This window comes from Cervus elaphus, chromosome 11 (assembly GCF_910594005.1).
Source record: "Cervus elaphus chromosome 11, mCerEla1.1, whole genome shotgun sequence".
Lineage (NCBI taxonomy): Eukaryota > Metazoa > Chordata > Mammalia > Artiodactyla > Cervidae > Cervus > Cervus elaphus.
Genome location: NC_057825.1, coordinates 8,152,648 through 8,166,144, shown reverse-complemented (window position 1 = coordinate 8,166,144; position 13,497 = coordinate 8,152,648). Strand labels below are relative to the sequence as shown.

Below are 13,497 nucleotides of genomic sequence, written 5' to 3'. Positions count from 1 at the left end.
AGTTGCCATTTCTGTGTGACAGAAGAACTCTGCATGACCTGTGCAACTCAGGGGGGTGGATGGTTTAAATAAATAAGCAAACGCCATTGTACGTTTGTCCAGTGAAGACATTGTGTTGGACGCAAACACGATTGCAAAACAGAAATACGTTGGAGCTCTTTTTTAAGAATAACATTGGAATAGAATTAATATAAGCGTTGTTAAGATCACATCTTGACAAGCACATGTAGAACTTTTCAGAGAACATTTCTGACCCTGGTGGTACCATTGGTCTGTAGAATGATGAGCTCTGTTATGATCAGAAAGATTCCATTCTGTTTGTTGTAGAAGATAGTTGCCCTTGTTTGATAATGCTGTTTTAATTTATTTTTTAAATTATGAAAATATACATTTACAGGAGATTTGGAAAATATACAATAAGGTTACATATAGATCATTCCTTATATGTTGAATATTGATTTCACTTTCATTTGGCTTTGTTTTCAAATCTCTTTTCAGGTTTGTAAATATGTCGTAAAACTCAGTGGTTCAAAAAAAAAAAGCCCTCAATGGTACAGTTATGTTTACCACCATTATTTGAAAAACATAGTTTCGTAGAAAATGAACATCTCCAATTGAACAACTTATTCATTCAGTCAAAATATTTGCCATTTTGTATTGGAAGGATTACAGTCATTGAAATGAGACACTTCAACAGTTCTGTGTAATTTGTTTTCATTTCAGAAGCACACATGAATAATTTTAAAAAAGGAAGATCAGCAGTTAAAGTTCAGCTCTTTTATTTATAAATGTGAACTTCCTTTAAAATAAAAGTAATGATAGAGTATCTTGTTGAGGTAGACAGAATGCCCTGAAAACTCTTTATTTGCAGATGCTTGGGAAACCAAACCTAAGGTCTTCATTGAGATTGGTCATGTTTGTTCCTTGGGTCTTAGAGCCCTGCCAAGTATGATTCATTCATTCAGAAACTACTTCTATCAGGCACCTTCTGTGATCAAGGCAAAGGCTCATTCCAGACAAGGAGGTACAATGGCCCTGCCTTCGGGGACCCCAACAGTAGAGATAAGATGTATGGTAAAATAGCCCTAAAGTAGAACATTCTGCATTGGGTGGCTTAACAGACAGCTGAGTGACTTGGATTTAGGTGGAGGCTGAGCAGGCTTTTGCCCAAATAATCCTGAGCTGCCTCTGAGTACCTCATCGGATCCACCCAAGTGGATGGATAAAACAGCCCAAGACCTGTTTTTACAGACTTACCCTCAGATCTCTTTTAGAAGGGTCAGCCAAAAAGTTCTCTGGGGTTTTTCTGTAGCCTCTCACAGGAAAACCAAATGAACTTTTTAGCCAACCCCATCATATAAGTTACTAAAATCTGTTTTATAATGATGTACATAAGCATCGGCATCTTCTTTTCAGAACCTTTTTCAAGATCTTAACAAAAAGCTTTTTAGTGAATTTAAGAAGTTCCTTTCACTTTTGTGGGTCAGCAAATGATAAAAATCCGTTTTTAACCCATCCTGGTAGTGAGGTTTTGTCTATATTAGGAAGCGGCGCACTGTAGATGGAACAAGGCGAGACGGATTCCTTTTTCATCTCTGTGACGTGGGCTCTTCCTCTGCAGCACGAATCTGACACCTTCCGTGCGAAGGGACAAGGTGGAGGTGGCAGGGTGGCTCTTAAATAAAGATCAGATCTTGACTCTCCAGGACCTGAGATTTTTTTTTCCTCATCCTTACCTAAAAGGGATGTTCTAGGACAGTGTTGTTCAGTAGAACTTTCTGTGATGATGGAAATGCTCAGTGAATACATATGACTGTCAAGCCATGCGACCCAGGAAATGAATTTTTAGTTTCATTTTGATTTATTTAAAATTGAGGACTTCCTTGGTGGTCCAGTGGTTAAGACCCCCTGCATTGGAGACAAGGGTTCCATCCCTGATTGGGGAACTTAAGATCCCACATGTTGTGGTGCAGCCAGAAATAAATTAATGAAAATAAAATTGAAAAACTTCTGTATTGAGTAGCACGGTTCTAAGCTGAAAAGCTCCAATCCACTAAACTTTGGAGTGTTCTCAGTGAACGTGGACTCTGAAAACTACTTCCATGGGTCCTGAGTGAGGCTCAGGCTGACCCTAGATTGGTGCTGCTGAGACATCCCCCCAGCACAATGACCTTGGCCTAGGGTGTCCTCTTCTGCCCCCCGCCCCGCCACATCAGCCTTTCCACACTTGGCGGGGTCTCCAGGCAAAACCTACAGGAGAAGGGGTGATCGTGTGCAAGGTGGCCTGGGAAAGAAAGGTCCCTAGAGTCAGCCAGCTCAGGAGCAGCTCCAGGACAGATGAATGAGCCCCCCTACAATCCCACGGGACCCCTCCCAGAATCTCCCCGCCGCCCCTGACTTTCTACTCTCACAGCTAAACTGGACCCATTCAGTGAGCCCTGATTCAATCTCTGCCTCCACGAATTTTTCTGCTGGGAATGATTTACTAAGGGGAGAAACTACTGTATTGTGTGACGCATTTGGGGACCTTGTGGAAAAAAAAACAGGCCAAAGGCTGTTTGTTTGGAGGGGTTGGCAGCCGGTGGGTGAAGGTTTGTTTGGGGGGGCAGGGCCGAATGCGCCGGTGCCTGTCTCGAAAGGGTTAACCGGGGAGTGGGTGACGTCAGTCCTGATCTTTATCCCTTGGCACCCAGACAGTGCCCGCCTCCTCACGGGGCTGTGTGCTCATTGGCTGTTGGCTGGAAGTACAGTGAGCAGGCTTTTTTTTTTTTTTTTCAATTAAGCCAAAGGGCAGGGCTGAGGCAGCCAATGACGGCTGCGCCCCTGCATATCTAGTGCTAGTCGCCGGGGCCAGGCAGCATTCCCGGCGTCCACGCCGCCAGAAGCAGCTCCCGCCAGCATGCTCTGCCTATGCCTCTATGTGCCCCTCATCGGGGAGGCCCAGACCGAGTTCCAGTACTTCGAGTCCAAGGGGCTTCCTGCCGAGCTGAAGTCCATCTTCAAACTCAGCGTCTTTATCCCCTCCCAGGAGTTCTCCACCTACCGCCAGTGGAAGCAGGTCTGTACCGGGACGCAGGAGGCAGGCCGGCCAGGCATTTCATCAGCATTGACTCAGTGAAGGCCGGAGCTAGTAGAGGGTCCCATGCCTCCGGCTCCCTCGATTTCCAGCCGTGCCAGTTTTTCCCCAGCGAGCACGTGGCTATAGCCGGCTACAGGGCTGCGTCACGGGAGAGACTGGCTCTCATGTGACTTCCAGGGGAGGCTGGAATCATAGGGGAGGCACTTGTGGAAGAGGGAAAGGAATTTTCTTGCGGAGAGTGGGTGCGGGGCAGTGCAGAACCAGAAAGTGGGGGCACGGTCTGGCTGCTGCAGGGGTCTTTCTCTGAGCTGGGGGGCAGAGAAGGGGAGGGGAGAGGCCCCTCGTTGGAGGCACAGGAGTTGGAACTGTGGCTGAGGAGGCTGGAGGTGACAGGGCTGTGCTCTGGGTGAAACAGACCAATGGGCAGGGGTGAGGGGACCTTCCTAGGAGGTCTGTTTGGAGCTGGAGGCAGCGGAGATCATTACCATTTTAAATACAGGGAAACAGCTACAGCGTCTGAGAGGGTGGCCTCCTCCTATAGGGACACCCCAGCTTCGCCGGTCATTGGACCCCTCGCTGTCCCCAGGTTCTCATGGTGGCAGTGGAGGTCAGAGGGTGTGCAGGGGTTGATGACGTGCTTATCCTAGGAAGGAGACCGGACTAGGGTAGAAGCAAGGGTTTAGACTGTTTTGAAACCAGCCGCGTGAGCATGTCCTTGGGTTGTCTGTACCCCGGCACCCACCCCAACAAAGCACATGGATCACATTGGTGCCAGAGCAGCGCAGATTCCAGCGAGCTTTGTTCCTTGCGTTCGCCTCCTCCCTGAATGACATGCAGGTTCTACTTCCACTCCTCTCATAAAGCTAGGATGACTACCTGTACGTAATCTGTGTCATTCTTGATGGAGAGCAGACATGTCTGCAGGAAGTTAACCCGAGTCCAGAGAGCTGATGGAACATGTACCAGCATCTGTCTCACATTCCAGTCACACCCCCGAGCTGGTCTTTGGATCATGTTAAGTGACAGTATCTGGAGAGGACCAGCTAGCCAATGACCCGTCAGTTTCCAAACCCACTGGCTCAGGAGACTTTGAAACCCACATTGGTTTGTAGATAGAGGATGTGTTTCTCGCTGAGAGAATTGGGCAACACAAGAAGACTATACCTATTTTCCTTAGGAGATTTTTCAGTCCTAGTTTTGGGGTGTTGCTGGGCTTGGAGTGACTCATGTATGTTCCCCACCTTCTTGAGATTAACCTTTACAATGGCAGCAGACTCTCAATAGGGAGGTGACTGGAACCCAACAGGCCTGGCTTGAATGCCACCTACCACTTCCGTAGCTGCATGACCTTGGATAAATTACTTAGCCTCCCAGAACTTCTGTTTCCTTTTCTGAAAAGTGAGGGAAATGCTAGCCCCCCCACCTCTTAGAGCTATTTGCAAGGATTCATCAGGTTACTCAAGGTAAAGCGTTTAGCAGGACCTGGGGCACAAGCCAAGTTCTTGTGCTTTTGTGGAGAACTTCCAGTTGCTGAGCATCCAAAACGGACTGCAGCTGCTTGAACCAAGCTCGTCTCTAAGCGCAGGTGCAGATTTCTGGACCCTCATTGCCAAGGAGAGGGTCTCTTAAAGACCCCTGGGTTACCGAACTATTCCTGAGTCAAGCTGCCTTGCTTTCCAGCGCCTGGTTAGGAAGCTGAGGTTGGTTACAGCATCTGGCTCCCCCGAGATCTGAGACAGCGCCTTCGAGCACAGGCCCAAAAATAGTTCCTGTGGGTCGTAGCACTTCCCCATCCTCCAGAGTTCTCTCTGACGGTGTCTCCACCAAGCAGGCATTGGCAGGGGCCAGCTCTGCCCTGTACCTTTACCCAGGTCGCCCCCAACTGTTCTTGGGCCAGTGCCACTTTTAAGGTAAAAGCGCAAGCTGCAGCGTTTCTGCTGAAATCTAGAGCTCCAGGGCCACCCTGCATGTGGGCAGAGGGCATGTGGGGCTGAGGCCTGGCTCCAGTGACAGGGAGCCGGGCAACTAACCTAGTGAAACCAGAAAGACTCTGTATAAAGGGCTTCTCTCGGGGACTGATTTTTTTCTTTTGTTGATCGTGAGGGAAGCATGGCGGGCTCTCGGCTGGCTTCTGGCCGGCCCTCGGGCATCCAGGCAGTGACCCTGGGAGTGGAGGAGGGGAAGTGTCTCAGGTCACCGGGCCACCTCATGGATGAGCAGTTGTTTCCCTGAGGACGGGGCACCGCACAGGAGAAGCTGGTGTTTGAGCCCAGGGACGAAACCTTTCTTTTCTTTTCTAGAAAATTGTACAAGCTGGCGACAAAGACCTCGATGGGCAGCTAGACTTCGAAGAGTTCGTCCATTATCTCCAAGATCACGAGAAGAAACTGAGGCTGGTGTTCAAGAGTTTGGACAAAAAGAATGATGGTGAGCATTGTCCCCGGGGCCAGCAGCTGCCCGGCAGTCCTGGGCCTCTGTGCCAGGCTGGCCACAGGTTCACGGCCTTTGTTGTTCCAGGGCGGATCGACGCCCAGGAGATCATGCAGTCCTTGCGGGACCTGGGGGTCAAGATATCTGAGCAGCAGGCAGAGAAAATCCTCAAGAGGTGAGTGCATGCATAACCAGCCCCTGAGTTTGCTTTAACAAAAGTGTGACGAAAGAAAGATTCTTGGACTCGCTCCGCGGTGCCATTCATTGTATTAACCCTGTTTCCATGAACTTTGGCTCCTGGTGGTTGAAAGGGATGAATAAGTAACCCCTCCCAGAGGCCAGCCACTCCCCAGGGTCCAGGTCAGCTCCCAGTGGAAGAATCGCAAATCCCCTGGCAGGGTGCCCGACGCCAGCCACCCTCGAAGAGAAAAGACTAGTGGGGAGATTTCAGTAGGTGAAAGGCGAGCAAGGAACACCCTTCTTTGCCTGGTCCTGCAGGGAGCAGCAGGGCTCACGGGGCCACCCTCCAGTGAGGGGAACTTCCTCTTAACTTCACCCTCAGATGCACTGCCCCGAAAGTCAGCCCCAGGCAAATGGTGGTCCTAGGGGCTGGGAGCTCCCACCAGAGCAGCCCTGCAGCCGCTTCCTGTCCTCCCCAGCCTCCTTAAGTCCCGGGGGGCCCAAAGCCGGCTGGCAGGGATGGCAGCCCCTGGCCCTCGCTCCCCTCACCTGCAGAGCGCATCCTCACGCCATGCTGTGCCGTGTGCTTGCCTCACTAACCTCCGCTCAGAGCACTTATTTGTGTTGTTTCTCCTCTCTCCTCTGCATCCTCCTTATGTCTGTCTGTCAGAATACGAACGGGCCACTTCTGGGGCCCTGTCACCTAGTAAGTATCCGTGTCACTCTGGGGACCTCCTCCTGCCTCCTTGACTGCTGTGCCTGATCAAATCGGGGTGCTCGTGGGCCATTACATCCCTGTGTCTGTGCCAAGTGGGGTGTGGAGCCACCTGGCCCCTTCTCCTCCGGGACAGGGGTGCCTTCTGTGGTTTCCTGGTGGCCACACGCCTGCCCTTGGCTCCCCTGGAGGTTCGGGGTCGGGGGGGAGTTGCGGCTGACAGATGGGGCCTGCGTCCACGTGGGTGACCATGCATGTGTCTTGCAGCATGGACAAAAACGGCACGATGACCATCGACTGGCATGAGTGGCGAGACTATCACCTCCTGCACCCCGTGGAGAACATCCCTGAGATCATCCTCTACTGGAAGCACTCCACGGTGAGTCCCGCCTCCCAGGGCCGGAAGGCGGTCTCTCCTTCCCCCCGCCCAGAGGGTCCCGTCTGCCCAGCATCAGCCCCCATCCTGCTGGGGATTCTTGGCCTGCCCCCTCCTCAGCAGCAGGGCTATTTACTCCTCTGCCAGCCCTCCAGGTGCTCCCTCCATCTCCCACGTGCCAGCCAGCCTGAATGGCCCCACCCATTCCCCAAACACGGGGTTCTCTCTGCCAGAAAGGGTGCCCTCCTGTCGCCCCCATTGCTCCCCGATCTTCAGGGTTCACCCCTCTCACTGAGCCCTCTGGTTTTCGCAAAGCCTCCTGGGAGGCAGTGGGAGCTGCCTGGTAAAGATCAAATAGCCGAGCTGTTAAGTGTCTTCCCCGTCTGCCACCGCAGTTTTTGTGTCATTTCCCCCTATGGCAAAAGAATACCTCCCCACTGCCACACACACATAGCTCTTTCACCTCTGATCAGAAACACAGGGCACCCTCCCTGGTGGTGGCCCCTTGACCCCCCTGCCCGCGTGCTCCCTCCATGCACAAGCATCCCTTTCTGCTGCTCCTTGCTGAGTGCCCCCTGGTCGCAGTCCTATCACCATCCCAGGCCACCAGCTCTAAGAGGGGAGGCCACAGGCACCCCTCCTCCGTCTCCCTCGGTGCCTTCAGGGGACGCCTGGCATCTTTGTGGGGTGAAATTAAGTGGACACCCCCTGGGTAGGAGCCGACTGCTCCTCAGGTTGGGCCTGCATCCCCCGGGCTCGGAGCAGAGCTGGCTCTGCCCGCTGCCCTAGGGGAGAAGGCGCCTCTCAGGCAGCACAGCCCTCTCGTGTTTGCAGAAGCCTTGCATAATGCTCTGCCGGCGCGATCCGGTTACTCTTCGGGTTTCAGAAGGATTTTTACCCTGGTTACACATCGTGTTTCAGAAGAATTTTTACCCCTGACTTGATCCTTTGAGCACAGCCAGCCTGGCAATCCTCAGCTGAAATGCCTTTGTAAGCTGTTCTTGCAGGAGCCCCTGGTGGCATCTGGACAGGCCGTCCTCCTGGTTTTGTACCTGCATTTTTCCAGCTCTGCTTTCAGGACCCTAACCTCGGCCTCTCTCTTCAAGGCCACAGATGGCTCAGAGCTTTGCCACCTCCACAGAGTTGGGCGGGGGGGTGCAGAATGGTGGTAGTTCCATTTTAGACAGTGGAAGGCAGTGGACCTAGCTGTCGGCCGGTAGTTCAGCCACAAGCTTTGGGAGCCTGCTTGATTTATTGGTGCTGGCTTTCCTCACAGATCTTTGATGTGGGTGAGAATCTGACAGTCCCCGATGAGTTCACGGTAGAGGAGAGGCAGACAGGGATGTGGTGGAGGCACCTGGTGGCCGGCGGTGGGGCGGGAGCCGTTTCGAGAACCTGCACAGCCCCCCTGGACAGACTCAAGGTGCTCATGCAGGTATGTACAAGCAAGACGGGCCCTGAGCCACCCGTTTCCTCCTTGCGGTTCTTTGGTCGGTTGGCTTCCCTACCCTTGCCTGGGGCCCTGCTCTGGGCTCATACCTTTCTAACTCAGTAAATCAGATTGGAGTTATTGCTTAGACCAGGGCGACATTAGATCCTGGCCCAGGTGACCTTTTGCACATTGCTGATCTAATTTTATCCGAGGCTCTTAAGCTGGGAGTCACATTACAGGGCCGTAATATGGGCAGCTGACCCCAGTGAGAACTGGGGTATGGCAGGAACCTATCGCCTTATGTACATCTTATGTAGACCACTGCATGGGGGGCTGTGCAAGCTGATCCTCACCTGGCCCAGACACTAGTCCCCTGGCCGAGTGCCCGATTCCGAGTCCACAGGGCAGAGATAAGCTGAACCCACGTCAGGGGCAGGGTTGTGAAATCGACCTGCCTGAGGACACACCATGGGACTTCAGTGTCATCTGAACAGTGGCCAGTCACCCCCTTGTTCCCTGGCTGGTGTTCTGGCATTTTTCAATGCCAAGGACCCTGCTCAGAAAAGGCGTCAGCCTTTCCCTGCCCCAGTTCAAGGCCTATGGACAGAAGAAGGTGCCAGACCAGGGAGATGGAGTGGTTTGGGCAGAGGAGCTCTGGGCCTGGGACCCAGTCCGGGGCCCCACCCCCCACCCTCCCATCTGGGTGACCGGGAGCGCTTCCCTTCACTCCCAGGTCTTCTATTCCTCTGGAAACTAAGAGGCTCGAACCAATTGCCTCGTCAGTTTGTTTTTCTTCCCCAAATCCCCAGGAATGCTATAGAGATGAAAGGCTGTCCTTGGACGAAATGACTAAGACTGGGAATGCATTCAATTAGTGGGAGTAGGAGAGGAGGGGTCATGGGTAGGGGGCACATAGATTGGCTGGTCTGATGCTGGTTGAACCTTATTATGGGTTCATGGAAGCTACTCTGTACTTTTATATATGCTTGAAAATTTTTCCATAGTAAAAAGTTCAATTTTTTTAAGTAGTCCTCATGGAGGTGTAAGAGGTGTTTAGCATGGTGTTGGCATATAAACGTTGGGTGCACAGTAAAAAGTCTGGTTGGACCCACAGCCACATTTGACTCTCAGGGCGCTGAGTCGGTCTCAGGCACGAGAGGGCAGAGCCTTGCCTGCCTACCTCCCATCTTGGATCTTGGTCAGATGACGGTGGCTCCCTGTGGCTCCTCCCGACCTCTTGTCCTTCCCTCCCCAGGTCCACGCCTCCCGCAGCAACAACATGTGCATCGTGGGTGGGTTCACCCAGATGATTCGAGAAGGAGGAGCCAGATCACTATGGCGGGGCAACGGCATCAATGTCCTCAAAATCGCCCCCGAGTCGGCCATCAAATTCATGGCCTACGAGCAGGTGAGGACCCGGCTCTCCAGGGAGAGTTGTCCCTTGGCAGCTGCACCCTGAGCGCCCCCTGCGACAAGGTCCCTGCCCTGCTGATTCCCTGGAACCCAGAGCCAGGCCTTGTACCTGAGGGACAGCCGGGCCAGGCAGGGGTTGGAGAGGCCTGGGTCTGACCCCCGCACTGCCCCACTAGCCCGTTCCACCGGGGGCCAGTGTCTGCCTTCTCTGGGCAGCATCAAAAGTCCCAGGGACACCAGGTCTCAGTTAAACCTGATCGGCCCCAGGCGGACGGGCGGGGCAGCAGCAGGTGTGCTGGTCTCCGGCAGGGGGGTTTCAGTTTGTTGGCTCCTTATTCCAGATCAAACGTCTTATTGGGAGTGACCAGGAGACACTGAGGATTCACGAGAGGCTTGTGGCAGGGTCCTTGGCAGGGGCCATCGCCCAGAGCAGCATCTACCCGATGGAGGTGAGGGCCACGTCGGTGCCGGGGCGGGCAGCCCGTGTGGGGGTGGGCAGGCAGAGTGGGCCCTGCTCACGCTTCCATCACCTCCCTGGGCTTTGCAGGTCCTGAAGACCCGGATGGCCCTGCGCAAGACAGGCCAGTACTCGGGCATGCTGGACTGTGCCAGGAAGATCCTGGCCCGAGAGGGCATGGCTGCCTTCTACAAAGGCTACGTCCCCAACATGCTGGGCATCATCCCCTACGCTGGCATAGACCTGGCTGTCTATGAGGTGAGGCGCCCTGGAGGACTCAGGCCCCTTGAGCAGCAGGAGAGATTCAGAAACTCCCTCCTGGCCAAGTATCATCCCTCCCCAGCCCCCTCCCCCCCATTGTCTCCTTCCAGATTCCTCTGTCCCTTGCAAGGGGTCTCCTGTCACACTGCCTGCCCCTGGCAGCCCCCAGGTTCTGTACCCCAGGGGCTTGGCCGACAGATCTAGAGAGCGCGATGCCCTGGGGGCTCCCCAGGCCCTTGCAGGCTCCAGAGCACAGGGGTCCGGCTCTCTGAGGAGAGGAAGGGGTTGCTGCCCCTTCCTCCTCCCTCACCCCACCCCGCTCCCCACCCTATCTGGGAATCCCCAGTGACAGCAGAAACAAAGGGCAGGCCAATCAGGAGCACAGCCAGCCCCCGGGGCCAGCCCAGGCCAAGCGAGTTGGGTTACTGTGGCCTTGCGGATCCCATCCGTGTGACCGGGCAGCACCTCCTGTGTGGATCCGATATCTACCCCCAACCCCCAAGCCCCCCCACCCCTCAGTCCCTAACTGTCTCTCAGGCTTTTCCCTCCTGGGGCCTGCAGGCACTTCATCCCCGCCCCCTGTACCCTTGCAGACGCTAAAGAATGCCTGGCTGCAGCGCTATGCAGTGAACAGTGCAGACCCTGGAGTGTTTGTGCTCCTGGCCTGTGGCACCATGTCCAGCACCTGTGGCCAGCTGGCCAGCTACCCACTGGCCCTGGTCAGGACCCGGATGCAGGCCCAAGGTAAGGCCGGGCGGCCCCCAGGGCCCTGTCTCCCCCGGGGGCAGGTTGGGACGCAGGGAGGAGCCGGCGAAAGGCCCCTGACAGGTGGTCTCTCTCACTGCAGCCTCCATGGAGGGTGCTCCCGAGGTGACCATGAGCAGCCTCTTCAAACAGATTCTGCGGACCGAGGGGGCCTTTGGCCTGTACCGGGGGCTGGCCCCCAACTTCATGAAGGTGATCCCAGCCGTGAGCATCAGCTATGTGGTGTACGAGAACCTGAAGATCACCCTGGGCGTGCAGTCGCGGTGACGGGAGAGGGGGCCAGCCGCCTGCGTGGACTCGCTGATCCTGGGCTCCCAGCCCTGGGATGTGTAGCCATCTCATTCTGTGAATGTACCAACACTACGCTGACTGAAGCCAAGCTGTGAAAACCCTGGGGTGTGCCTGCAAATGGGGGGGACAGAGCTGGCAGGCCCACCGGGTGCGTCCCGCTGACCCTGGCTGACCCGCATGTCCATTCCAGGGAGGACCTGTGAGTGTTCCTCAGGGCCCAGGGCTCAGCAGGACATGGGCTGGAGTGCATGGGGGTGAGCGCTGCCCAGGGGCGCCTGCCGAAGAGCAGGGCTGGGAGGCCGGCTTCATCCTCCCGTCGCATCCTCGCAGCCGGACCATGGGCGCCGGCCGTCTTCTGGCCTGCTGAGCGTCTTCCCCTGGGGGCCCCCCTCACTTCCTTCCTCGCTGCTGTTTTCAATGGTAGGAGGAGGCCCCCGGCCCTCTCCCCACTCTGCTCCTCTCCCCTCAGTCCGTGGGGAAGGATAGTTGTACCTGAAACCTAAGCCCGGCTTCCCGACCGGCCACCCTGCCGCTGGCTGGCTGGTGCAGGGAAGAGGGAGGAGTCTGGCTCCCGAGCTGCCCAGCAGGCGGGCACGTGGATGCACGTGTGCATGACAGGGGGCCAGGCTGCCTGGCATCCTGGCGCATGGCTTCACAGGTCCTGGAACCCAGAGGGCCTCTGTTCCCTGCCGCTGGCGGGGGCTCATGAGGCTCTGAGCTGGGCCCAGGCTCTGTCAGGACTGGCACCAGCTCAGAACCAAGTCCCTCTGCCCCGCTGGCATGAGGGCAGCGGGCATCATGTCAAAGCGGGAAGGGCCGTTGTCTGCCCCGCGTCTGCACGCCCTGGCGAGAGAGGGAAAAGGTGTTCAAGGCCTTAATAATTACGTATTGTTGGAAGAAGGGTTTTGTTCAGAAAGAAGCTGAACAAACGTGCAGGTTCTAGTCTTCCAGAAGGAAGACCGAGCCGATGGCTTGGCTGACCGCATTAAAGTCTGTTTCTGACGCCCCTGGGGACTCGCATCCGATCCCCCCGGGGGCCAAGTGGGACCACTTCACATTCCGCAGATGCAATGTGTCACACTGCTTGGAGCCTATTTATTTTGTATTTATTTGAACAGAGTTACGTCCTAACTATTTTTATAGATTTGTTTAATTAATAGCCTGTCATTTTCAAGTTCATTTTTTATTCATATTTATGTTCCTGGTAGACTGTACCTTCCCAGCCCCTGTGAGGTGGGGTGGGGAGAGGAAGCAGGGGGCCGTGGGCGTGACCCTTGTGCCTGTCCAAAGAAATTCCTCTCAGAACTGGTGACAGAAGAAAGGCAAAGAAGGCAGAAAGGCCCTGACCAGAGAGAGACGGGCCGTTGGCAGGTCAGGAGGCGGGGGCGGGGGGCAGCACCTAGGAAGCCTTAGGAGCTGAGGGTTTGATCAAAGGGTGGGAAGAGGGAGGGAAACTCCCACCCCGTTGAAGATGAAGTCCAAATCATTTCTCGGACTGGGGAGGGATTTCTTTATTCCCCGCTTTTTGAAGGATAGGGCAATGAGGTACCCATCACTGTGAGTTTGGGGGTGAGGGCCAGAGCAGAAGGCCACCAGCTCCCCCCGCCACCCCGTGTGAAGCGGGCTCCCTCTGTCCTGGCCACCACCCCACCACCTGCTCCCCCGCTCACTTATGCTGGTCACCGTGCACGTGCACGGTCACACTTCTATTCACCAGAATGGCCTGATGAGGACAATTCAAACAGGATGCAAAGATCAATGCAAAAATTACTGTTATATACAAATAGAGTTGTAACTGGAATTGGTGACAAAGCAAATTAAGAAAGAATTGTCATTTAAAACAGCCTTCTAATAAAGTTTCAGAGCTGATGACGGAGTCATGGTTTTTCTAACCTGGGCCTGGGTGGCACGGGGCTGTTTCCACATTAGAATGTTGTGTCACTCAAGTCCCTTCAGTCGTGTCCGACTGTCTGCGACCCCATGGACTGTAGCCCGCCAGGCTCCTTTGTCCATGGGATTCTTCAGGCAAGAATACTGGAATAGGTTGGCATTTCCATCAGGGGATCTTCCTGGACCAGGGATCGAACCTGCGTCTCCT

The 13,497-nt window shown here is 54.8% G+C and overlaps 1 protein-coding gene across 3 annotated transcripts in view; it reads left to right on the top strand.

The window, feature by feature from the left end:
* Positions 1-13,268, top strand: part of SLC25A25 (solute carrier family 25 member 25) — a 33,916-nt gene extending 20,648 nt beyond the window's left edge. For 2 of the 3 annotated variants that reach the window (XM_043916758.1, XM_043916759.1), the window contains exons 2-10: positions 5,380-5,506; positions 5,597-5,684; positions 6,672-6,783; positions 8,057-8,215; positions 9,468-9,620; positions 9,967-10,074; positions 10,173-10,340; positions 10,937-11,087; positions 11,191-13,268. In XM_043916758.1, the coding sequence (XP_043772693.1) occupies positions 5,380-5,506; positions 5,597-5,684; positions 6,672-6,783; positions 8,057-8,215; positions 9,468-9,620; positions 9,967-10,074; positions 10,173-10,340; positions 10,937-11,087; positions 11,191-11,375 (1,251 nt within the window). In that variant the 3' untranslated portion in view covers positions 11,376-13,268. Of the gene's footprint in view, positions 1-2,794; positions 3,059-5,379; positions 5,507-5,596; positions 5,685-6,671; positions 6,784-8,056; positions 8,216-9,467; positions 9,621-9,966; positions 10,075-10,172; positions 10,341-10,936; positions 11,088-11,190 lie in introns of those variants that run through there. The other variant, XM_043916760.1, reaches the window with a different exon arrangement.
* Positions 13,269-13,497: the final 229 nt, after the last annotated feature.